This window comes from Miniopterus schreibersii (genome assembly GCF_964146895.1).
Source record: "Miniopterus schreibersii genome assembly, chromosome: 14".
Taxonomy (NCBI): Eukaryota; Metazoa; Chordata; class Mammalia; order Chiroptera; family Miniopteridae; genus Miniopterus; species Miniopterus schreibersii.
In genome coordinates this window covers 31,720,912-31,746,138 of record NC_138114.1, presented here as the reverse complement: position 1 = coordinate 31,746,138, position 25,227 = coordinate 31,720,912, and the positions used below count along the sequence as shown (strand labels likewise).

At 34.6% G+C, this 25,227-nt stretch overlaps 1 protein-coding gene across 1 annotated transcript in view; it reads right to left on the bottom strand.

Moving 5' to 3' along the window:
• PTEN (phosphatase and tensin homolog) overlaps nucleotides 1–25,227 on the bottom strand; it is an 81,107-nt gene that overhangs the window by 38,732 nt on the left and 17,148 nt on the right. The window contains exon 2 of the mRNA XM_081157957.1: nucleotides 19,166–19,250. Within this exon, the coding sequence (XP_081014083.1) occupies nucleotides 19,166–19,250 (85 nt within the window). The remainder of the gene's footprint in view (nucleotides 1–19,165; nucleotides 19,251–25,227) is intronic.

Sequence of the window (25,227 nt, the reverse complement as noted above, 5' to 3'; positions counted from 1 at the left end):
CTTAGGAGTAAGGACCACGCCCTAAGACAAAAGACAAAACTGAAATAGGCCTGACTTAACAAAGAAAACCAAGCCTGACAATACCAAGGTTAACTGTTAATTTAAATGCCTGCTGAAATAAAACTCAGGTATTAAAGAAAGCAACAATCTAGAACCCTTAAAGAGAGTAACAATTCAGATTTCCTTCAACATATCATCCACAACATTCAATGTGTAGTTAAAACGTATTAGGCATGCAAAGCAGAAAAACATGACTAATGACCAAGAAGAAGAAAAAAAAAGCAGTCAACAGAAACTGACTCCAAGACAAACCACATGCTAGAATTAGCAGACATGGACTTTGAAGCAGCTACTATAAATACATACAAGGATGTAAGGGAAAATGACTATAGTAAGTGAAAAGCTGAAAAGTCTCAGCAAGGATGTACAAACTATAAAAATTCTAGGCCTCCAAAGTACAATATCTGAGGGGGGAAAAACACCAATACTGCATGGTCTTAACAGAAGATTTGAGACTACAGAAGAAAGAGGTGGCAGATTTCTTTTCCAAGAATGATTGCATCTCCCATCCCACATGCTCTTCATACAACATAACCTTAACACTTCTCCCATGAAGTGGTAGAGCCTATGGTTCCTCCCCCTTGAACCTCGGTACACCTCTGTGATTGCCTCAACCAAGAGAGTAATGTAGAAGTGACATTGATTTCTAAGGCGAGATCATAAAGATGCCATACAGTTTCCACCTTGGACTCTGGATCCTCACTCTTGGCACCAAGTTGCCATGCTATGAGGAAACCTAAACTAGACTATGTGGAGAGGCAACGTGGAAAGGCCAAATATAGGGCTTCTGGCCAACAGCCTGAATGAGGACACAGACAAGAGCCAGCATTTGTGAATGAAAACACCTTTAGATGATTCAGGCCCCAACCTGCTAACTCATCTCCAGTCACTCACTGTCTTCCCAACTAAAGCCCTAGACATTGTGAAGCAGAGACAAGGATCTACGAAACACACACACACACACACACACACACACACACGGTACTGCTAAAAATTCAACAGTAGAATTAAAATGGAAATAGAAGAATTCAAATGGAATACCTAAAAATATTCTATTAACTCCAAAGAGGAAAAGAGAAATGAGAGAGAATGAGAGTGAATGAATGAATGAATATCAGAGAACTAAACATATACAGAAAGATGGTAGACTTAAACAAAACATAGCAATAACTATATTAAATACAAATAGACTAAACACTCCAATTAAAGTCAGTTATTATAGAGCAAATTCAAAATTGGCCTTCTTCATAATATTTCTTTATGAAATATAGTACATATGTTTACAGTACTTGCTATACAAGCTGGAGCGCTCTACAGGCAAATTAATATACTATTCAGTGTTCAGCTCTGAAGAAGCAACATTACATTAATCAATTGCTGGTTCTCTATACATTAATACCATGCTACTGAACTCACTACTCCAATAGAGGGAAAAGAATCTGGGTTGCAAGATAAGTTTTATAACTGACTGAAAAGGCCTAAGAAATTCAGTTATTACTTTGGTGAAGTTACTGTGGTAGGTCAGGGTCTTATCCTCTACCTCTTCAGACCTTTTTTTCAGGGACAATTTCAAACTCATGTCATATAAGTGATTTATAAGTATCATAATGACCATAATGGAAATATATTAATTTACTTGAAAAACCCAACTGCCACAAGAACTAAATTATTCATATCTTTATGGCCAGTTCAATATCTCACCACAAGCAAACCTTTGAGAAGTGAAATCAGAATGTTGTGATTAAATGTGGAATAAAACAAGAGAAGTTAAATGAAGCAATTTTTAAGAGACTAAGACATTCTTATGTTTCTATCTCCACAACAGGAATGGTCTTGTCAAAAATATCTGAAGTCCACTGCCTAAGTTTTCCCTTCCCTTGGCCATGCTTTTTCTATGTTTCAATATCTAATTAATCCTTCTTTCCACTGAAAGGTTTTATGAAGATATATTTCACTGGATTAAATCCAAGTGTTATTGTAAAGTCCAAGAGTCATTATGTTTCTTAAAGGTCAATCGGTATACCTTTGCTTGGTATCAATACATAGATAAATACATAGATACTAAAGTTTGTATAATTTGAGCATTAAATCATTCTTAAGTGCTTGGGGAATAGATAAAAATTCATGATAAATATTTATTGAGCACCTGCTATGTGACCAGCACTACTGTATACAGAGTGGTAACAAAACTCCAAATACTGACAACCACAATCCTAACAACAAATGCTCCTAGCAGCTTGAGAGAAACCCAGTAGCAAACCCTCTTTTTAAGGTATCCAGTTCAGAAAATAGCCTAAGAACATTGGAAAGCTCCTACTAATCCAAAAACAGGTAAGAAAGAAAACATCTGAAAAGAAGAAATATAATTACTTACCTGCTACATTTTTCTATAGCTACACTATTTGGTAACCATAAATTTCCTCTGCTGTATTTATGTTAAATCAACATTTGCTCTTAGAACTCTAATATACCTATAGTGGCTACTGCTACTACTAAAATATAAAATTGAATTGTTTTTCTTTTAAAAAACTCAGGTAATACCATTAACACAAACAAGCTCCAAACAGTCTAGTCCTTAAAGTATTTTCTCCTGGTCATCTTCAGGTTGTCAGAATTCAAATTAATTATATATCCAATACAAGTTAGTATCTTGTTGAAAAATATACTTTTAACTCTTGCCTGCACAGTGCTTTCTCCTACATTACCTTGAGTTAATTAAATAAAAAAGAAAAAATAAGAGCTATATATTAAATTCTGCTTGAAGATAGTAATCCCCAGTACTAAAGAAAAGCTGCTTTCTTTAAAAAGGTGCAAAACTGGAGGGAAAAGAAAGAAACAGTGAAGCAAGTGACCTATAACCCACTGAAAAAATGCAGAAGACTATTAAAAATAAAAATAAAGAAACCGCCAAACATTTCGCCAAAGAAGTTGTATCATTTTGCACTTTTACTAACATGAGAGTTCCAAATGATCTACATCCCTGACAATCCATTAGACTTTCAAGCTTTAGCCATCCAAGTAAATATGAAACAGCATTGTCCCTGTTTTAATTTTACTTATTTTGATGATTTATTTTGAATATTTTTTCATATGCTTATTGATCATTTATACATCTTTTGTAACGCTTCTGTTCACATCTTTGCCCTTTCTTCATGGGTTGTCCCATAACGATGTAAGAGCATCGTTATACTGTGTGGAATTCAAGTCCTTTGTCAATATGCATCATGAATAATTCTCCCAGACTGTGGTTGCCTTCTAATTTAATTAATGGTATGTTTCAAAGAAAAGAAATTTTAAATGTTGATGAAGTCCAACTGTCAATTTTTTCTTATATGCTTAATTTTGTATTTACTAAGAAAACTTTGACTAAACCAAAGGTCAGAAAGATTTTGTTTTTATCTAAAAATTTTACAGTTTTACATTTTACTTTTATGTTTCTGTCTATAATCTATTTTAAGGTAATTTTTGTCTATTATGAGAAGTATAAGTAAAGGTTCATTTAATTTTTCATATTGAGATCCATTTGTTTCAGCATCAAGTGCTAATAAGAGCATTCCTTCCCTAGAAAATTATCTTGACACTTTAATTTAAAAAAATGTATTTGTGACTTTTTCTGGAATCTCTATTCTGTTCCACTAATCTGTATCATATGATCCAGCAATTCTATTTATAAGTATTTAACCTAGAGAAATGAAAATATTATGTCCACAAAAGTCATACATCCATGCTCATAACAGCTTTGTTCATTATAGATCCAAACTGAAAACAGCCCAAATGTGCATCAGAGGTAAATGGACAAATCATATCATATTCATACAATGAAATACTACTCAGGAATAAAAGAAAGTTACTGACACAAGCAACAGGGATAAATTTCAAAAATATTATGCTAAGCCTGGCTCTCGTGGCTCAGTGACTGAGCACTGACCTATGATCCAGGAGATCAAGGTTCGATTCCTGGTCAGGGACCTGCCCAGTAGGGGACATACAGGAGGCAGCTAATCAATGACTCTCTCATTATTGATGTTTCTGTTTCTATCTCTCTCTCTTCCTCTCCCTTCCTCTCTCTGAAATCAATAAAGACATATTTTTAAAAAAATATTATGCTAAGAGAAAGAAGCCAGATGCAAACGAGTACATACTATATGACTGCATTTACATGAAATTCTACTACAGGTGAAACTTATCTACAGTGAAAGAAGGCAGATTTGGACATTGCCTGGAAACAGGGTTGAGAGCCTGATTACGAAGGGGCAAAAGGAAACTTTTTACCATAACACAAATGTTCTAACTCTTGATTGTGGTGATATTTACATGGGATGTACATATATGTCAAAACTCACTAAACTGTACACTTAAAATGGGTACATATATAAATTATAACTCAATAAAGTTTACTTAAGAACAATTTGATAACTATCAATTTGTAAAATGAAACCCACTTCAAAAAAAAATCTCAAAGTTCTTTTGATTAATACCAAAGATAACAGAAGGAGCACATCATCTTTGGAAATTATAACTTTAGAATGGAAAGCAAAACAGCACTGTCTAGAATACCACTATCCAAGAGAACTTTCCACAATGATGAAAATGTTCTCTATCTGTGCTGTCCAACACAGCAGCCACTAGCCACATGTAGTTATTGAGCATTAGAAATGTGACCCCTAGTACAAGTGAAAATGAATAAATTTATTTTAATTAATTTAAATGTAAACATAAATAGCTGCATATGACTAGAGGATAATATACTGGATAGCACAAGTCTATAAGATAGCTTGTGCCAGGTGGCCCCAGGCAGGGCACAGGGAGTAGCTGACTTTGCACTTCCTGGGAGCCCCAGAGCCAGTGCACCCAGTGGTCAGCTTCAGACCACACCAGATTACAACCCTACCACATCCACGAGCGACATGCTCAAGGGGCCGGACTTGGTGAACATCAAAGCCCCACTGAAGCAAGTCCTGCTCCACAAAGGCATCTCCTACACAGTAGCTTTTCCACTGGAGTCACAGCTGGTCCTCTCAGACGATTGGCCTGGGGGTTAATTCCTCCAAATGATGCCAACAGCAACCAAGGCTCAACTACAACAAGACAGTCAGTGCACACAGCCCACACAGGGGCATGCCTAGGGTACCCAGCTCAGGTGACTGGGGAGGCAGAGCCACTGGGCACTAAAGAACACCTACTATACAGGGCAGTCTACCAATTCCAGGAGACACAGCAGCTCTACCTAATACATAGAAACAAATGTGGAGACAAAGAAACATGGTCCGAATGAAAAAACAGAAGAAATCTCCAGAAAAAGAACTAAATGAAATGGAAGCAAGCAAACTACCAGAGTTCAAAACAATGGTTATAAGGATGCTCAAGAAACTTAATGAGAACTTAAAGGAACTTAGTGAGAACATCATCAACATAAAAAAGGACCAGTGAGAAATGAAGAATACACTAACTGAAATGAAGAATAATTTACAGGGAATCAACAGTACAGGATGTTGAGAATCAAATTAGCAATTTGAAATATGAGGAAGCAAAAAACACCCAATCAAAACAGCAAAAAAAAAAAAAAAAAGAGAATCCAAAAACATGAAGACGGTGTAAGGAGCCCCTGGGACAACTTTAAGGGGCGCAACATTCATATAATGGGGGTGCTGGAAGAGAGGGAGCAAGAAATTGAAAACGTACTTGAAAAAATAATGACAGAAAACGTCCCCTACCTGATGAAGTAAATAGATTTACAAGTCCAGGGAGCACAGAGGGTCCCAAACAAGAGGAACCCAAAGAGGCCCACACCAAGACACATCACAATTAAAATGCCAGGTTGAAGACAAAGAGAGAATCTTAAAAGCAGCAGAGAAAAGCAGTTAGTTACCTACAAGGGAGCACCCATGAAACTGTCAGCTGATTTCTCAAAGAAACTTCGCAGGCCAGAAAGGAGTGGCAAGAAATATTCAGTGATGAAAGGCAAGGATCTACAACCCAGATTACTCTACCCAGCAAAGCTATCATATAGAATCAAAGGACAGATGAAGAGCTTCCCAGACAAGAAAAAGCTAAAGGAGTTCATCACCACCAGACCAGTATTGCATGAAATGTTAAAGGGAGAAAAAATGAGGAAGGAGGAAGGGGGAAGGGGAAAGGAGGCAGGGGGGAGGGGGAAGGGGGAAGGGAGGGAAGGAAGGAAGGAAGAGAGAGGAGAGAGAAGGAGGAGGAGGGAGGAAGGGAAGAGAAAAAAAGATTAAAAAATTTGAGCAATAAAATGGCAATAAATACTTATCAATAATTGAATCTAAAAATCAAAATAAACAAACAAGGAATCTAATAACAAAATAAGCTGATGAATAAAATAGAACCAGAGGCATGGAATCATGGAACGGACACGAATCTCAGAGGAAAGGGGGGGTGGGGGCGGGAAGAGATTAACCAAAGGATTTATATGCATATATGCATTACCCATGGACACAGACAATGGGTGGTGAAGACCTGGGGCTTAGCGCAATCGGGGTGAAGAGGGGCAATGGGGAGAAAAAGAGGAGGGATATCTGTAATATTCTCAACAATAAAGATATAAATATATATATATAGGTATGAAAAAATCCCACTGGAAGACAATACATATGCCTCTTAGTACGGTAGAAAATATTAATATATTCCTGGAAAAGAGCATAAAACTGGAACAGAGGACAGATACAGTAATAACTGGGGTTATTACTGAAAAAATATTTTTAACTATATGCAGTTTTCTAAATTCTTCCTATGCTTGATTAATTTTCTTTTGTCAGTAGATTAATAAAGAAGGGAACTTCAACTCTGGACATATTTCTAACTAAGAATGAAGAACATGTTTGAGTGGAAATGCCAGGAAACGGAGAAAGTGCTCATGTAATTTTAGAGTTCACGTCAGAGAAGGGAGGAAATACTGGCGTAGTTAGATATGATACAGATCAGTAAAACGGATTTCAAAAGCTTCATTTAAATAACAGGCTATGAATTCATAACTCAAAAATCAGAAAGTAAAGACTATAACTAAAATTCTGTATAAACAATTACAAATGACCCACAAAGGAGAAAAAAAACAAAAGTTATCTAAGAAGACCAATCAACATAGCTACAGAGAATTTACTCGCAAAGTTCAGATTTAAAAGGGGGGGAGGGGGAGGAAATAATCACAGATAAATATAAAGTAGTATATATAAAGGAACATAAAAATTGTATATACAAAAGAAAGGGCTTGGACTTGGGGAAATGTTTAGACCAAAAAGAACAATAAATAGGGCAGAATTCCACAAGTTAGACAGCTATATAATGCTAGAGGCAGAAAAAAAGCAGAAACTCCTAAATCCTCTTGTCATTTCCATCTTCACTGTCCAAGAGAATGTTGCTCTGATTCAGTAACTCAAGAGTGGTGAGTGCACAACACTGCTCTAAATTAAAAGCATTTCCTAAATCGCTACTTAAGCAAGACTATTTCTTAAGAATATTTCTTAACATCTATCAACAGAAAAAATCTTTGATATTCTGTGATTATATGTATTTGTAAAGCAGATCATAAGCAATAACTCAAAACAGAGATAATCCGCCAAGCTCTATCACCGCTTCATCTGAATCTTATAAAATTAAAATGGCAAGAGAGGTGGGGCGTTATAAAATTGTCGGAAGAAAGAGTACCACTAATTTTCTTATTTTTCAAAGAGATCATAAAAATATTTGAAGGAAAAAAAGTTAAAAAATAAATCAGTTGAAGATAGGGTCAGTACAAACCTACAACCAAAAGAAAAAAATATATAAGGCCAATAAACATCACAAAGTTGCTTACTTCTCAATTAAAGAAATGTAATCAAAAATCAAATTACAACAAACTGCAAAAAGTTTAAGCTTGATAATATTCAGTTTGCCAAGGCTGTGAGAGGGCAACAAATACTCTATTACATGTTGGTGAGAATATAAAATGATACCAATTTTGAGGGTAAAAGTTTAAACCACGGACCCACAGCAACTCCACAGCTAAGCATTTACTATGAAGATATACTTCTTGCAAAAAGACACTAAGATACACACGTGAAAATGTTTATTACAGCATTGTTTTTAATAGCCACAAACTGGAAACCCAAATGTGGAGGGGACTGTGTATTATGGTATGATCATAAAATGGAATAAAAAGGCCAATAAATGAATCAATTATATCTCCTTGCCAACATGGAAAATCCCTAAGTATGTTAAACGAAAAAAAGCAAGATGCAGAAGACTATGCAGTATGTTCGTTCCCATTTTTCTTAAAATGTAGGTATAAGATGAATACAATTCTTAAATAATATATGAAACTTTTAACTATAGATATCTTTGGGAAGGGGATCTAAGGACAGGAGGTGAAAGTAGGAGAAATTTGTAAGGGATATTGTCATCTTTAGGCTGCTAAGCATTCACATCATTTCCAATTTGAAGAGAATTTCAAGAGGTGAAAAGCAAATAATCCCTTCTCCATCTTTCTCTCAAGTGCGCACGCCTAAACCATTTAGGTCTTCCTGCTCTGGACACGGAATCCTAGGTAGTGAGAATAAGATACAGAGGAGTCAGAGATTATTCAGAGAGATCTCCGGAGGAGCTGCATGCAAGTTTATGAGCAGTCACAAATATCCAGTCATGGCAGCAGTAACTAGGACAGCATGTGTCCCAACAGCAATGTCCTAAGCAAAGACTACTCTTAGTGTAACCTCATGACCATGTCTTGCTTCCCTTAGCTTCTGCAATCTTCAAAGTCTGGTTCTCTAGTTATGAACTATATAAGCTATCTAATATTTTTCAAAAAATTATTTTCTGATTAAGTTAGAATTACTTTGTCCTGTGTAACCAAGAACCCTGACTTTTCTTTTACAGTATTTTCCTATAGGCTTTGTGAGGGGTTGTTGTTGTTGTTTTGCTGTTTTTGTATTTTTTTAGTGAGGGCTGATGAAATCATACTTTTTTGTGTGTTCCCTTTAATATTTGAACTTGACAATCTCTTATCTAGCACTTTGGGCAACAGTGAGACTAGCAGAAGAATAAACAATCTATTTAAAAGAAAATATGGTAGCGTTTTTTAAAAGGAAGGAGGGTGAGTTCTCTCAAAGAACTTGAACACTGCTTAGGGAAACATTCACTATAGCTGCCCCTCCCACTTCCTCCTTTCTCCTCCCAAGGATTTCATGCCCACAACTGGCTCACTGCCTTACAAGTCTGATACAATGGAAAGGCGGAAAAAAGCAAGAAAACAGCATTTCCAAAGGGAAATGGGAAACTTTAACTGTAGATATTTGGAAAGCAGAGACAAAAACTTAAAAGCAGAGAGGTAATACCCACAAAACTTGGAAAATCAGGAGTACAAATCTTTCTAATACAACTATACCTTACTTAAAAAAATTTCAGTGTATTAAAATCTTAATTCATTAAAGACAGTTGTGAGAACAAACACTGCCTTCATATTTTAGTCCTTACTTTCCTCAAAGACTTTCTATGAAATAGAGCTAAATAAGCTGCCTATTGTAAAAATAATATATAAACAAATGTTTCAAAAGATATAAAAAGTTTGTAATAAAAAATTAGTAGACAGAAGACGGTAGAGCAGGAAGTACCAGGAATCCATTTTCCAACCTAGTCAAAAACTGTACTGGCATAAACTATCTGATTGACTATTAAAATTCTGGAATCTATTTCGAAGCTTGTATCTTACATAGGAAGGGTTGGACAGTAAATCACAGTTAATTTCAACTCTTAGTATGGTAGCAGCTCCTGACCTGAGCACGCCCTTCTATCCCTTTGCCCCCAGGCAACCATGCAGTACACTCCTAGAGCACTGTACCAGCTTGTGGGACCCTTGTCCTCCAAATACCAGGAATCTGTGTTCCTATCCGGACTTCTGCTTCTGATTACAGATGTGCAGACACAGAAGCAGACTATCATTAAAGCAATCCCCATTGACTGAAACAGCTTCCAGGGGATTTTAAATCCACAGCCTATTTTTTTTTCTTAATTTTTTCCCCTCTTCCTTTTTGGGGAGACAGATGCTTAAGAAGTATGACGTTCACGTACAGGTGTTTGTTTCAACGTAAGTATTCAACTCCTTTAGGTAAATACCCAAAGGGATGCAATTTCTTGAGGGTATGGAGTCTGTTTAGTTTTGTAAGAAACCACCATCTTCCAAAGTGGCTGTAACATTTTACACACTGTAGGTTTTTTTATATGCTTCCATTATGGAAAGGAGCAGACATTTTGTATGCTACACATTGGATTCCACCTATATGACATTCTTACAAAAGTCAAAACTACAGAGACAGGAAAAGCATCAGTAGTTGCCAGAGGCTAGAGGGACAGATGAATAGGTGAAACGCAGACCACTTTTAGAGCAATGAAACTACTCTGTACGATACTGTAATGATGGATACACATCATTATAAATTTATCCAAAACCCATAGAATGTACACCACCAAGAGTGAACCCGCATGTAAACCATGGACTCTGAATGATAATGATATGTCAATGGAGGTTCATCAATTATAACAAATATACCACTCTGGGAGGACAATGATAATGGGGGAGGCTATGCACGTGTGGGGGGAGGGGGTATCTGGGAAATCTCTGTACCTTCTGCTCAGTATAAGTTGTGAAAGCAAAATGGCTTTAAAAACAGTCTATTAAAAAAAAGGCACTCCAAAGCTAATATGATATGCAATGGTAAAAAACAAAGTTTTTTCTCCGTCAGTAATGAGACAGGAGGCCTGTTTTTGCCTCTTCTAATCAACCGAGTACTAAAGCGTTCAAGTCAAAGCAAGCAGGCGAGAGAAAAAAAGACATCCAACTCGGAAAGGAAGAAGTAAAATTATCTGTTTGCAGATGACATAATCTTACATGTAGAAAACCCTAAAAATTCTACACACAAAAAAAAAGGAAGAATAAACAAATCCAGCAAAGTAGCAGCATACAGATTTAACATGCAAAAATCAGTTGCTTTTCTTTACACTAACAAAGAACAATTAAAAAAGAAAAATTAAGAAAACAATTATATTTAGAATAGCATCAAAAATAATAACATATCCAGGAATTAACTTAACCAAGAGGTAAATTACTTGTAAACAGAAAACTACAAAACACTGTTGGAAAAAAATTAAGGAAGTCCTAAATAAATAAATAAAAAGCCAGGTTCATGGTTTGGAAGACTTGCTATTGTTAAGATTTCAATACCACTCAACACAATCTGCAGATTAATGCAATTCCAATCAAAATCCCAAATCCCAAAGACTCCCCCCCCCCAGAAATAAAAATTCCATCATAAAAATTCATATTGACTCTCAAAGGACCCTGAATGGAAAAAACAATCTTGAAACAGAAGAACAAAGTTGTAGGACTCAATTCCTGATTTCAAAATTTGCTACTACAAAGTATGGTACTGGCATACCAACAGACGTATACCAATGGACAGAATAGAGAGCCTAGAAATAAACCCTTTTATATATGGTCAAATGATTTTTGACAAATGTGCCCAAACCATTCAACAGGGGAAGGACAGTCCTACTAATGGTGCTGGGAAAAGTGGATATCCATATACAAAGCATTAAGTTGGATCCTTATCTTACACCATATACAAAAATGAATTCAAAATGGATCAAAGACCTAAATGAAAGACCTAAAATTATAAAACTCTTAAAAGGAAACATAGAGGAAAAGCTTCATGACACCAGATTTAGCAATGATTTCTTGGACGTTCACAGCAAAGGCACAGGTAATAAGAAATAAACTGGACTACAGCAAAATTTAAAACTTCTGTGCATCAAAGGGCACTACCAATTAAGTAAAATGGCAACCCAGAGAATGAGAGACAATATTTGCAAATCACATATCTGGTAAGGGATTAATATCCAGAATATATAAAAAACTCCTAAAGCTCAACAACAAAAAAACAAACCATCCAATTCATAAACAGGCAAGGGACTTTCAATAGACATGTCTTCAAAGATACACAAATGGTCAATAAACACATGAAAAAAGGTTTGACATAATTTATTATTAGGGAAATGAAAATCAAAACCACAATAAGTTACTACTTCACACTCATTAGGAAAGCTATTTAAAAAAAAAAAAAAAGTCCAGAAAATAACAAGTGTTGATGAGGATGTGGAGAAACTTTAACAAAAAGACAAATATTGCTCGTGAGAATGTAAAATGGTATAGCCACTACAGAAAACAATATGGTAGATCCTCAAAAAATTAAACAGAATTACCATTTGATCAGCAATTCCACTGCTGCAGGTATACTGAAACAAATTGAAAGCAGGGTCTCGAAGAGATACTGTTACACCCATATTCACTCCAGCATTATTTACAACAGTCTAAAGGTGGAAGAAACCCAAGTGTCTGTCGACAGACAAATGAATAAACAGAATATGGTATATACATAAAATGAAAGGAAATTCTGACACATATCACAGCATGAATGCACCTTTAAAACATTATATGCTAAGTGAAGTAAGTCACAAAAAAGACAAATGCTGTATGATTCCACTTATATATGATACCTAAAATAGTCAAATACATAGTGACAGAAAACAGAAAAGTGGTTACCAGAGGCTAGGACTAGGGCTTAGAAGGGGAGTTACTATTTAATGGGTATAAAGTTTCAGTATAAGATGATAAAGTTTTATAGATGGACAGTGACCACTGTACAACAACATGAATATGCTTAATGCACTGAAGTGCCACTTAAAAATGGTTAAAATAGTAAATTTTATCTTATATACATTTTACCACAATAAAAGTAAATGTTACTCATCTCCAGCTCTATTAATCCTTAAACCTGTATTCCTGCTTCTTTCTAAAAGCGACCATACTCAACTACTCAGATTCTTTTTCCTGGCATTTAATTCAGCATTTCTATATAAGATATACTATAATACTGCATCTTGTAGATTTATTAATTATCTACATATTTTCTGCCATGGTTAAGGAGACTTACAAAACCAGTAGTACCCACACACGTTTCATTTCTCTTAATCTCCCTTAAATGGTAGTATCACAATATTGGATTAAGTCAATCAACAGATATTAATAGTTGCTTCCAGTGTCTAAGTCACCTGTTTTCTAAGACTCTATTGCATCTTTTACCCAAATATTTCAATATCGACCTATCAGTTCTTTTTTCCCCCTCACCTCCCTCACCCCGTCCTACTGCCCCAATGAAAACTGGTTGCTCTTCAGCTTGTAGCAGTTGTTATCCTGGGACTTTTGTTTTTCGTTTGAGTTGGATCTTCTCTTTACTGAAGCCCTTTTAATTCATGGTTTATTCGTTTGTTTTTCTGGGGTACATCTTCTGGTAATCTCCTAAGAAATGTTGCATGGACATATTTTTTTTAGTCCTTGAGTATCTTGATTTCTTACTTTTGCACTTGATTGGTAGCTTGTATAGAGACAGAATTCTAGACTGAATGTGTAACTTTTGAAGTGCTGTTTTCTCCATCTTCTGTCTTTAATTCTACTGCCAAGAAGTTCGATGCCATATATATTCCTTACTCCTTAACTGATCCTGAAAACTTTTAAAACATTCTTAGTATTTCTGGTGTTCTTAGAGAAATTTCATAATAACTTGCCTCGTATTGGCCTATTTTCATTTATTATGCTTGGCACTATATAAGCCTTTCTGATCTGGAGCCTCAACTCCTAAAGACCTTCCTTTACGATTCCCTATATTGTGTGGACCAACACTGTGTTAGGGCAAACAAAGGACAGTAACAGGCTAAATTAGCCCAAGAGTTTCCAGTTTTTGTCCTCTGATATCCAGAATTATACAGTTATTAGTGAAATGAGCTTTGGAATATGACAGACCCGGACTGAACCCTCGACTTTAATACTTGCCAGTGTGGCATTTAGAAAAGTTAACTTCTTTTTAACCATCTATGAAATGGGGATAGGTTTACTGCAGATATTTAATAAGATGACCCATGTCAACTGTTTACACAACAGTAACATGTGTATGTAAATACACAATAAATGTTACCTATTAATAAAATATCAAAAGTGGGACTGGTACAGATAATGTAAACATTGTCAAATTCATCAAAGCTCTGCTATTTGTAAGGAAACAAGACTAACAAAAAAAGAAAGAGGCAGCCAATGAGTATAGGATTTTCTTTTGAGGTGATAAAAATGTTTTGAACTTAATAGAAGTAGTGGTTGCAAAACATTGTGAAGGTACTAAATGTCACTCAATTGTACAGTTTAAAATGGTTCCTTTTTACCCTGGCCGCTGTGGCTCAGTTGAGTATCATCCCATGCTTGATTCCCAGTCAGGGCATATGCCCAGGTTACGTGTTTGGAGGCAACCAATGGATGTTTCTCTTTTACACTGGTGTTTCTCTCTTCCCCCCTCCCTTCCTCTCTCTCTAAAATGAATAAAAACATATTTAAAAAAAAAATAAAATGATTAATTCTGTGTTATGTGATTTTCACCTCAATAAAGAAAAAACCAGGAAATAGAGAGGTAATATGAGAGAAGAGGTCAAAAGTTGCTGGAAAGGGAGAATGGAATTGCTACTTTCCTTTAAATTATTTTGAATAAATAATCTCTATATAATCTCTAAACATTAAATCCTCTAAATAATCTCCTTTCAATTCTTTTTAACTGAATAGCCAATGATAATGGAAGGATAACAAACACTTCCTTTTGATTGAAATATCAACATACAATTAAGATTGATTGAAAGATCAACATATAATTAAGAAAAAATATCTGAAAAACGTCTTCAATAAGAAAATGCATAAAATAAAATAAAAGATGATCTCTTCAATCTGTAATACAGATGCTTATATGGATAAAAACTGATAATCTATAAGATACTGGATAATGTCTTTTTTTGAAAAATCACTGTATATCAGAAGAGTGAGCTCTAAGCATTTCCTTACAATAAACCTGGGAATCTTCTCACATCTAAAATCTTTCCAACAAAAAAGGAGGAAGTAAATTATTTCCTTCTAATTCAGACTAGGGGAAAATATTGTTACATGCATCTTTTTTCATTTTCAGCATTTCCCAACTGTACTCCATAAAACACTATTTAGAAAGATGCTATTTAATATACAAAAGAAAAGAGAAAAGGGGGAAAGAAGGAAGGGAAAGAGAAAGGGAAAGAAAGAAGAAAAAGAAAGCAGCATATTAGAACTTCACTCTTGGGAGATTTACGGTGCACGGCAGCAGTAAGAAAGCCAGCTCACCTCTGTTACATCTGCATTTACCTGATTTATTAGGTACAGAACAGTTCTCAGGCTATGACTGTTAAACACATAAAGCATCAACTGGTTAAAGACTGCTTAGATTTATACCAGATAACACATAAATTAGATAACTTCAATATTAGCCTGAGGTATAAGACTAACCTACACATCAAAGAATAATCAACCATCTGAGAAAAACATTGTTTCATATTACCAGCTAGTCAGAGCAAGAATTTAGTGGCGAGAAAGAAGGGGGAGAAAAGATGGTAGGTAAGAGGAAAGAAGAAAAACAACCTGGGAAGAGTTAGCTCTTCAGTGTCCCTGTATGAGCTATCCTTTTTCTTCCCTGTCAATTCTGATTGCTTATTAAACAAAGCATTTGTGCCCAGTTGGCTGGAGCATCATCTGGGACACCGAAAGGTTGCGGCTTAGATTTCCCGTCAGGGCACACATCTAAGTTGCAGGTTTGATTGCGGTTGGGGCACGTGAGAGGCACCAATCAATGTTTCTCTCTCTCTCCCTCCCTCCCTCCCTCTGAAAATCAATAAAAACACATCCTCAGGTAAGGATTTTTAAAAAAAAAAGGAAAAAATACATATTTTTAAAACTTGCAATTAGGATAGTAAAAAAATTTCACCTGGTTTACTTTCCCCTCCTCTCCCTTTTTTTCCCTTAACATTAATTCCTGATCCTAGAAAGTAACTAATAAGGAGAAGTTAAATATTTGTCACAAAGGTACTTTGAGTATCTCAAGTATAAAATTCACATTGCTATAACAAATCATATCCCAAAACAGTTAAGTAATACTGGACAATTTAAGCCTGAAGGTATTCACAACTGGAGTTTCTTTTACTCAAGGCATTGGTATACAACAACAAAGTTCGAACTCTGTATATTTCCTGTTTGGGGAGAAAATAACAGGAAAAATATGGAATTAATTAAAAAAAGATATTTTTTAGACATTCCAACTCAGAGGGTAAGGGACAATCCAACCAGAAATAATTTCATTAACAGAAAAGGTTAAGAAAACCTTTATAAGAAAATAAAGACATTTTTTCACTGAGATGCTATTATCTTTGGACCAAATGGAAAATACTGATTATAACTACTGTCTCCAATATACTGTGAGCTAATCAAGAAAATCGAGGTAAATCCTAACAGACAAATTACTTAGGAACTACTTATTTTTATTTTAGCTCACAGAAAAAACTACATCTTCCTTCCCAGTCTTTGTTCATCCTTTCTCTCATAAAAAAAAAGGGGGGGGGGGCTAAGTAACTGAAGCCAACAAAGCCTTACTGACCATTTATCCCCCAAATTTAAAAAAGAAAAAACAAAAACAAGCACAGCAGAACTATTATATTCAGCTGATTCGTTATTTATATGCTAATACAATTACCATTACCCCAGGGTGATAAGATCATTCAGCTAAAGCAACCATTGGCTATATAACAAACCATACACAGAAAACATTTTTAGGAATAACAGATTTTAAAAAGTTAAAAGCTAGATAAAATAAACTAGATACATTAAAGCAGACAGCATAAACTTCAACTTTGGTTACTAATTACAAACTAAATGTGTGAATCTTAATTCAGAAGCATAAAAGCAGTGGTTATGAAGCCAAAAGAAGATAGATCAAAGTACTTCCCAGCACAGTATTTTCTTGGTGAAGTTATTACAATTTAAGGTCTGACAATCAAATGTACTGCTCCGGAAACTGACTTTATCAGTAACCTAAAAGATGATTGCTCAGCCTCAGTGACTAACTCAGTCAAAAGAGATTAATTCACATTCAGAAGAGAACAATGAAAAAATGAGCACACCAGATTAATTTCCCACAAAAATATCCTTCCAGGGATCACAAAACTTATCCTTACTCTTTCCCAGTATGAGTACTAATCTGACTTGGTTGAATCAGTGATTGGTTGAATACAGAATCACAGTAATATGAAGTAGACCATCTTATGAGATAGTTCATCTAAGCCATAAAGAGGCCCAATAAACACTCCTGCACAACAGAGGAGAATACACCTCTGGTGACTGTACTGATCATTTCCCAGATTCCATCTTTCAATCAAAATTTACTTTGCTCATTCCTTTTTCTATCAACCATTGCACTTTCTGTTGATGTGTGTTACCACTGACTGAGCCATATCAAACTGTTACTCCCATGGAGCTTCAATATTAAGCATCCTTCCACTGTGTCTTGCCTATGAGAAGGGCAAATTCATTTCCCTCTTTTCAGTTTCTTAAATAATACTTCTGAGAGCCTCATGTATACTACCTAAAATTGTAATAGAAAACACAAAGTAGTTTTGGGTTCTTGTGTAGTTTTTGTAGAAAATGAAATTTAATTCTGATATGAACACTGTAAAAATCCAACTGGACACAATTCAGTCTTGCAAAATGTAAGTATACTTTAGTTCAACGCAAACTGCTAAAAATTAACAACTTACAGATAACTCACATAAGGGTATAGTTAAACTTACATACTTAGGCAATTATTATAAAAAGAATTCTACATTGCATAATGCTTTAAAAGTGCTTTACCACTCATTGTAACATTTAATTCTCATAACCATCAAATATTTAAATTGAAAATCTTCAAGAAAAAATCATCGAAAATTTTAACCTTTAGAAGCCATTCTAGCCCTGCCGGGCGTGGCTCAGCGGTTGAGCATCGACCTAGGATCCAGGAGATCAGGGATCGATTCCCAGTCAAGGCACATGCCCGGGTTGAAGGCTAGGCAGCCAATCAATGACTCTCTCATCATTGATGTTTCTCTCTCTCTCTCCACCCCCCTCCTTTCCTCTGTCTGAAATAAATAAAGATGTTTTTAAAAATAAAAAAAATTTTAAAAATAAAAATTAAAAATAAAAGCCATTATAGTTCCTACTAATATTTTACAATTAATTTATTCATAACAGATTTTTGCTCTGAAATCAGAAAATATATTAAGACTATTTACACAGCAGACACTAATTCCTTCTCTCATAAAATGCATCATGTACTGTTAGGTCATATATATTAAAAATTATTTAATGGGCCTTTTCATTGGGCCTTGTTCTGAACTGAATGATAATTACACTAAGAAAATTAAGCAAAATTATAAAATGGACAAAGTTAGTCTTTTATGCCCAGCAACTTCTTTCTAGATCTCTTGTACCAAATACTTCTTTAGGTGCTTGGTACACATTCGACCCATTATAAACTGCTCTATGTAAAAATACATTATATTGGTTATATATCTTAGGATAAATACATTTACATGAATAAATACACTCAAGGATTTTAAGCCTAATCCCCAATTGTAATATAAAAAACAATAAATAAAAAATAAAAATCACAGCCCGGCTGGGCATGGCTCAGCGGTTGAGCGTCGACCTAGGATCCAGGCGATCGGGGTTCGATTCCCGGTCAGGGCACATGCCCGGGTTGCAGGCTCGATCAATGACTCTCTCACCATTGATGTTTCTCTCTCTCTCTCTCTCCCTCTTCTTTCCTCTCTCTGAAATCAATAAAGATATATTTTAAAAAATAATAATAATAAAAAAAATAAAAATAAAAATCACAGTGTAACAAAATCCAGGCGTTAACCCACTGAGGGGCACTTTGCATAGAGTCCATGAAAGCAATTCACATAAACCTGATTATGTAAAAAGTTCATTCTTATCAAATGGGTTGTATCCTATTGAGGACATTAGGTACACTAAGGGGGGGAGAGGGGGAAGGCAGTTATAGAGCACCAACATAATAAAAATCAAGTTTACATGACAAAGTACAACTTTTTCAGTGGTTTAGAAATCTTTTCTAAATGAAAATACAACATAATATATCAATATTCAAAATAGAAAATTAAGAGTTCTTACCTTACTACATCATCAATATTGTTCCTGTATACACCTTCAAGTCTTTCTGCAGGAAACCCCATAGCAATAATGTTTGGATAAATATCTGAGTACTTAAGTTAAGAAAATATCTGAAATATGCAACAATGCAAACTACATGTACAAGTTTTAAAACATTCACTGATTATTTTTAAAAGGCTTTCCCCACTACAGCTATGCTAATAAAAATCGTCAAATTTATTTATCTATAAACCATCATGTATAATTAAGAAATACAGGTAAATACACTAATTCTTTAAAGAAATCCTCAAAATGATTTGGCAAAATAATTTTCAAATCCCTCTACTTAGTACATTAAAAATGCACCTAAGGTAAAAGGTAGCTTCCATATTTACAGTATTTAAGTATATATGAAAAACGAAAACCTCAGACTTTTTTGGGACAAAAACCAAAAATCCAATTAAAAACAACAGAAAAACTACACAACCTCCAATTTTCCTGGTTATAAAAGACAAAACAGTATGGAGAAAAGTAGATACAATTAAGAATAAAAACGTCAGATTTAAGAGCTACTTCTAACCAGTTGTATAATTTGGACAAGTCACTTAACCTTTCAGACTTCAATTTCCTATTCCACATGATTACATTAGACAACCATTAAGATCTCCTCACCCTTAGTGTTTATGACTTGATAATACTAAACTGGGGTAGAAACTTATTCTCATTTCCTGTCAAGGTAATCTATATTTAGCATGCCCATTCTATTCCCTTGTTATACACAACAGCTGGCATAAAAACAAACTTCTACACTTAAGAATTTATATCAAACTAACTATAAAAAAACCACCAACAATCTACATTTCTTTCCAGCTCTCATTTCTTCTTGAGCTCCATCAATCCTCTCTAATCCCAGGATTTTCTGACTGGAATCTTTCAGATAAGCCAAACTAATCTGCCTAAAGCCTCCCTTCAAGACCATCTCTAAAGTTCTCCGCCCACCTACTTCTGGACCCATTCATCTTCCAAATACAATTCAAAAGTCAACAAATTCAGTGTCCTTTTCTAGATCTTTTGCTTTACTTTCTGCTATACTCACATTATTGAGCTGGTTTCACTGTTATTTTCAAACCAAAAACAATTATCAAATTACTGAAAGCTTTCATTTTGATAATTTAAGAAAAGGTTATATGTTCTATTCATATGACTACTATGCACTGATAGGACAGATTTACAGACTATTTTAAGGGAAAAAAATGTGAACAGCAGTGTATACACTATGCTATCTTTTGGATAAAAAATAGTATTTTATAAAAGAAATAACATTTTCTTCTTGTATAAAAGAAATAATATTTACTTATATATTTAAAAAGACTTAAAGAGTCTAACAGTCACGTTCACAGGTACAATGATGTTATGGATACTGTTTTAGCAAACCAGCCATAAAGGACATTTTTGAGACAACTAGATAAATTTTAATATAATCTGAGTACTGGATGAGTTGAAAATTTACTGAAATGAATAAGTAGACATTAATGAATGAGAAAAACGCTACAAAAGAGAATGTACAGTGTGATACCATCCTGGTAATACATATTTATATATATATATATATATATATATATTCCATCCAGATCGTCTTATGTAGACAAAAAGATGACAAACTAAGGAACTAAAAGTAATAATCTCTATGTGGTGGGAAAATATATTTTTTCTCATTTTTGCTTGTTTTGTGTTTTCTGTGTTTGGCACAATGTACCTGCACTGTTTCTATAATGGATTTTTAAAATTATGTTTGTTTTATAATTATCTATAAGTCTATTTACTAAGTGTCATGAGAAAATATTGTCTTGCCCTATATGACTAGGAACCACCTGTATATAGTTTTAAAAATACTAAATTTCTACTCCCAGAAATTATAATAACAACAGTTATCTAAGACTTAAAACAGCATTTACTATGTGCCAGGAACAATTCTTGTCACATTAAGATACATAAATTCACCCCAAATCTCAAAGTGTTCTTCTACTACAAAGATTCCAAAAGAAAACAATTAGGATGATCATTTTTAACGTCACAAATATTAGCTATCATCTATTATTCTCAGATAAGAAAATAGACGCACCTAAAAAATAGCTCTTGGTCAATTATTGAAATGTTTTAGGGTATTATGTCCATTCATGACAAAAAGGGGAGCGGCAGAAAAACAATACAAGCTTATAGCAGTACAATTGCTGAAAATGAGTAATTTTTTCTTTTTAACTGTGTCTTGGAGCACAAACATAAAAAAATGTGGGGCTTTTTAAAATACCTTTTTTATTATTGATTTTTAGAGAGAAAGAGGAAGGGGGAGTAGAGAAACATCGATTTGTTGTTCCACTTAATTATGCATTCATTGGCTGATTCTTATATGTGCCCTGACAAGGGATCAATTGAGCTACTTGGCCAGGGCGAGAAAATTTTATATTAACAGAAGAAAATGAGGCAGCGACAGGGAACCCAAAGCAGTGGCAGCAACCATCAATCTGGAATTTCTATCTAAAAAATTATGAATACAACAGTTTACAATAGCTAAGATCTGGAAACAGCCCAAGTGCCCATCAGATGAGTGGATAAGTGGATGAGTAGATGAGATCAGTGGATGAGTAGATGTGGGACATTTACACCATGGAATACTACATAGCTGTAAAGAAGAAGAATCTCATACCCTTTGGGACAGTATGGATGGACCTGGAGGAATATTATGCTAAGTGAAATAAGCCAGGCATCGAAAGACAAACATCACATGATCTCGCTTATACGTGGAATCTAAAGAACTTAATAAACTGATGAACAGAATAGATTCAATGACATGGAAGCATAGATGAGATTGATAAATGTCAGAGGGATGGAGGAGGGTGGAGGGGGAGAGAGTAACCAAAGAATTTATATGCATATATGCACAACCCAAGGACACGGACAATGATGGGGAGAGGAACTGGGGAGGGGGATGGGACAGGGTGGAATGGGTCATTGGGGAGAAAAAGGGATATCTAATATTTTAAACAAAATTTTTTTTAAAAAAGCAAAAAAAAATTATGAATACATTTTAGTCAAAAACACTCATTCAAATCACCCAAGTTTTCCTGAATACATGAGAACTATTATTTTATTAAATAACAATTATTACTACTAACAAACTGACCTAACCATTAAGTTCAGTGAGAATGCTAGCAAAATTTTAGCTTTACAGAAAAGGATAGAAGTATAAAACCCTTTAAATGCAGTCATTTTAAGCAAGATTAAACTCAAATTTATTCTTGTACTATGAATACTAATAAAGTAAGTTTGCAAAAAACTTGGTTAACCTAATAAAATGATTTTTTTTATAACTATACATAAATGGGAATGTTAAGTAGGCATTAAAGTAAACTCAATTGGCCTCCTCCTTCATTCATTTAACCACTCAAACACATATGGAGCATTCTATGGAAGGGGCACTAAGAATGTAGGGCTAAGTAAAGACTACTGCACTCAAGGAGTTATTTATTCTATCAGGGAAGACAGACACAGAGACCTACAATTGTGCCAAAGGCCCTATTATGTATATATCAAGATGTTTTAAGAGCTAGAGAAAGAGGAGTAATTCCGTAAGGGCAGAGATAAAGCTTCACAAAATAGGTAATGCGTTAGATAATCCTTAAGAAGTCAGACAGTAGACAGAAGAAACAAGAGCAAACACACTGTTCCAAGCAGAGTATAGAGCAGAGATATGGAAATATATAAAATATTCAAAAAAGCGAACAGTACAGTACAGCTCACACACAATGCTTTATGGAGAAGGCAGCAGGACTGGCAGAAGATAGGTCCAGTTTTAAGGATGCCATGGCAGGGAGTTCAATTTAATCAGACAAATAAGGAGTCAAAGGCCAGGAGGAGCAACATGGGAGTCTCTTGCAGAGCAACAATCCATTCCCCTGCAACCTCTTGCAGAGTGACTATCAAATCCTTCCTTTAAACAGAATCTAGAAATCCAGTCTTTTTAAAGTTTCATTTTCCTCAGATTCTCACCTTCCTTATTCATAGAGTTTAAGATTTTACCCAAAACTTTGGCATCCATCATAAGTTAGAACATGTGCCAGACAGAATGCCAAATAAATTCTTATTTAATCCTAACAATCTATGAATATTACCATTTCATAGATGACAAAATTGAGGGTCAAAATGATTTCATAAATGCCCAAGGCCCCAAAGCCAATAAGTAATAAGTTATGATTCAAACCCAGTATGTGCATAATTCCAAAGCCCAAACTTTTTATACCATGCTGCTTCACATAAGGAGATTATAATTTTTTCGTATTTCCAAGTCATTAATGAAAACATAAAATTTTCAAGAAAGCAGGCCCAAATGAAAGTGATTTACTAATCAAATATTTAAACTTAAAATCTTATTTAAAAGACAAAACAAAAATCTACTGGCATTTCCAAAATTGATGTCAGCAATTAATGAATGTTGAATTTTGAGGCAATATTTCTTATGCCAACCATTATACCAATAAATAAAATCTCTAAGATAACTTTTGCTTACCTATACATTAAAATTTTTATGTTTTTAGACATTTTAAACCAAGTAAGAATGAGAAAGACACACACATGTATGTGATTTCTAATACAGAATAGGCTTATCCAGCACTTACTGGATATACTTCTAAGTAAGAAGTAGAGTATTTAATATGAAATTTTCATCTGATGACTGAATCTTAAGTATGATGATTACTGAAAGTAAAGCAGTTCTGAAAACTTTCTTTGTAATACTCTCTATAAATATATGGTGTCCCCAAAAAATGTATACACTTTGAATAATTATGAAGGCAGTGTTTATTAAAATACATTTCATTATCAAAATGGAGCTATCAGCTGTTAAAGTGTGTATGCAATTTTTTGGGACACCCTGTATATAGATATGCTTATCCCTAAACAAGTTATAAACTAAAATGCAGTGCTAGTATACAAACCAGTAACTAACTGCTTTTTTCCCGGCCATAATTATTTTAAGGAAAATTATTTCCATAGATCATATAACAAGTTATTTTTAAAATTCTAGTTAACTGAAAGTTACAGTAACAACATACACTGAACTGACTGGCAAATACAAACTGATAAACAGATTTAGAGGTAGTGATCAAAGAGCATCAAAAGCAAATGTGAAGTTGCCTGGTCACCAGAGGAGCCTGAACTAAACCAGCAGCAAGAGTGAAGGAATAAAGACAGACTAACAAGAGAAAACAAGAACCAAAACAAGTTAGCAAATACCAATACTTCACCATTTAATTTTACTTTCCAAGAATTTCTGGAGATTTTCCATGCTTTCTGTCAGTGCTTTCAGCCAACAGATATTTAACGCAAGGTGAGAGGAAATGAAATTAAGTTTACATTTCTCTCAAAAAATTTTAACAAGTTTAAATTTAACAAATACTTTCCAAGTATGTCACAGTTACATCCACAGTATCTCTTCTAATCAAATTATGCTTTAAATACTAGCCACTGTCATGGACTTACATGACTTTCTCATTTAATGAAAGATTTTCTTTCTTACTAGATTTTCTTTTTCCCTATTAAGTGTGCTAAATGTTTGGATCTGGTTTCCAAATTAAAGATTCAGCCCTAGCTGGTTTTGCTCAGTGGTTAGACCACCGGCCCACGGACTGAAGGGTCTTGGGTTTGATTCCGGCCAAGGGCACGGACCTTGGTTGCACAATCGATCCCTAGCCCCAGTATGGGACACACGGAAGGCAAACAATCAATGTGTCTCTCTCACATGGATGTCTCTCTCTCTCTCCCCCTTCCAGTCTCTCTGAAGAGCAATAGAAAAAAAGTCCTTGGGTGAGGATTATAAAAAAAATGATTATAAATTAAAGATTCATATTGAGAGAAAAGCAGAAATAGGAGTTTCTTTAATTTTCCAGTTGATAAAGTGCTAACTGTTCATTATTTAAGAACAATTTGTCCTAATATATAAGGCATATAATAATTCCTGTACATACCAAATTAACACAACTTAAAATCTTATTTTCTAAATTGAAAGGGTACATAGGTACAAAAGCTTG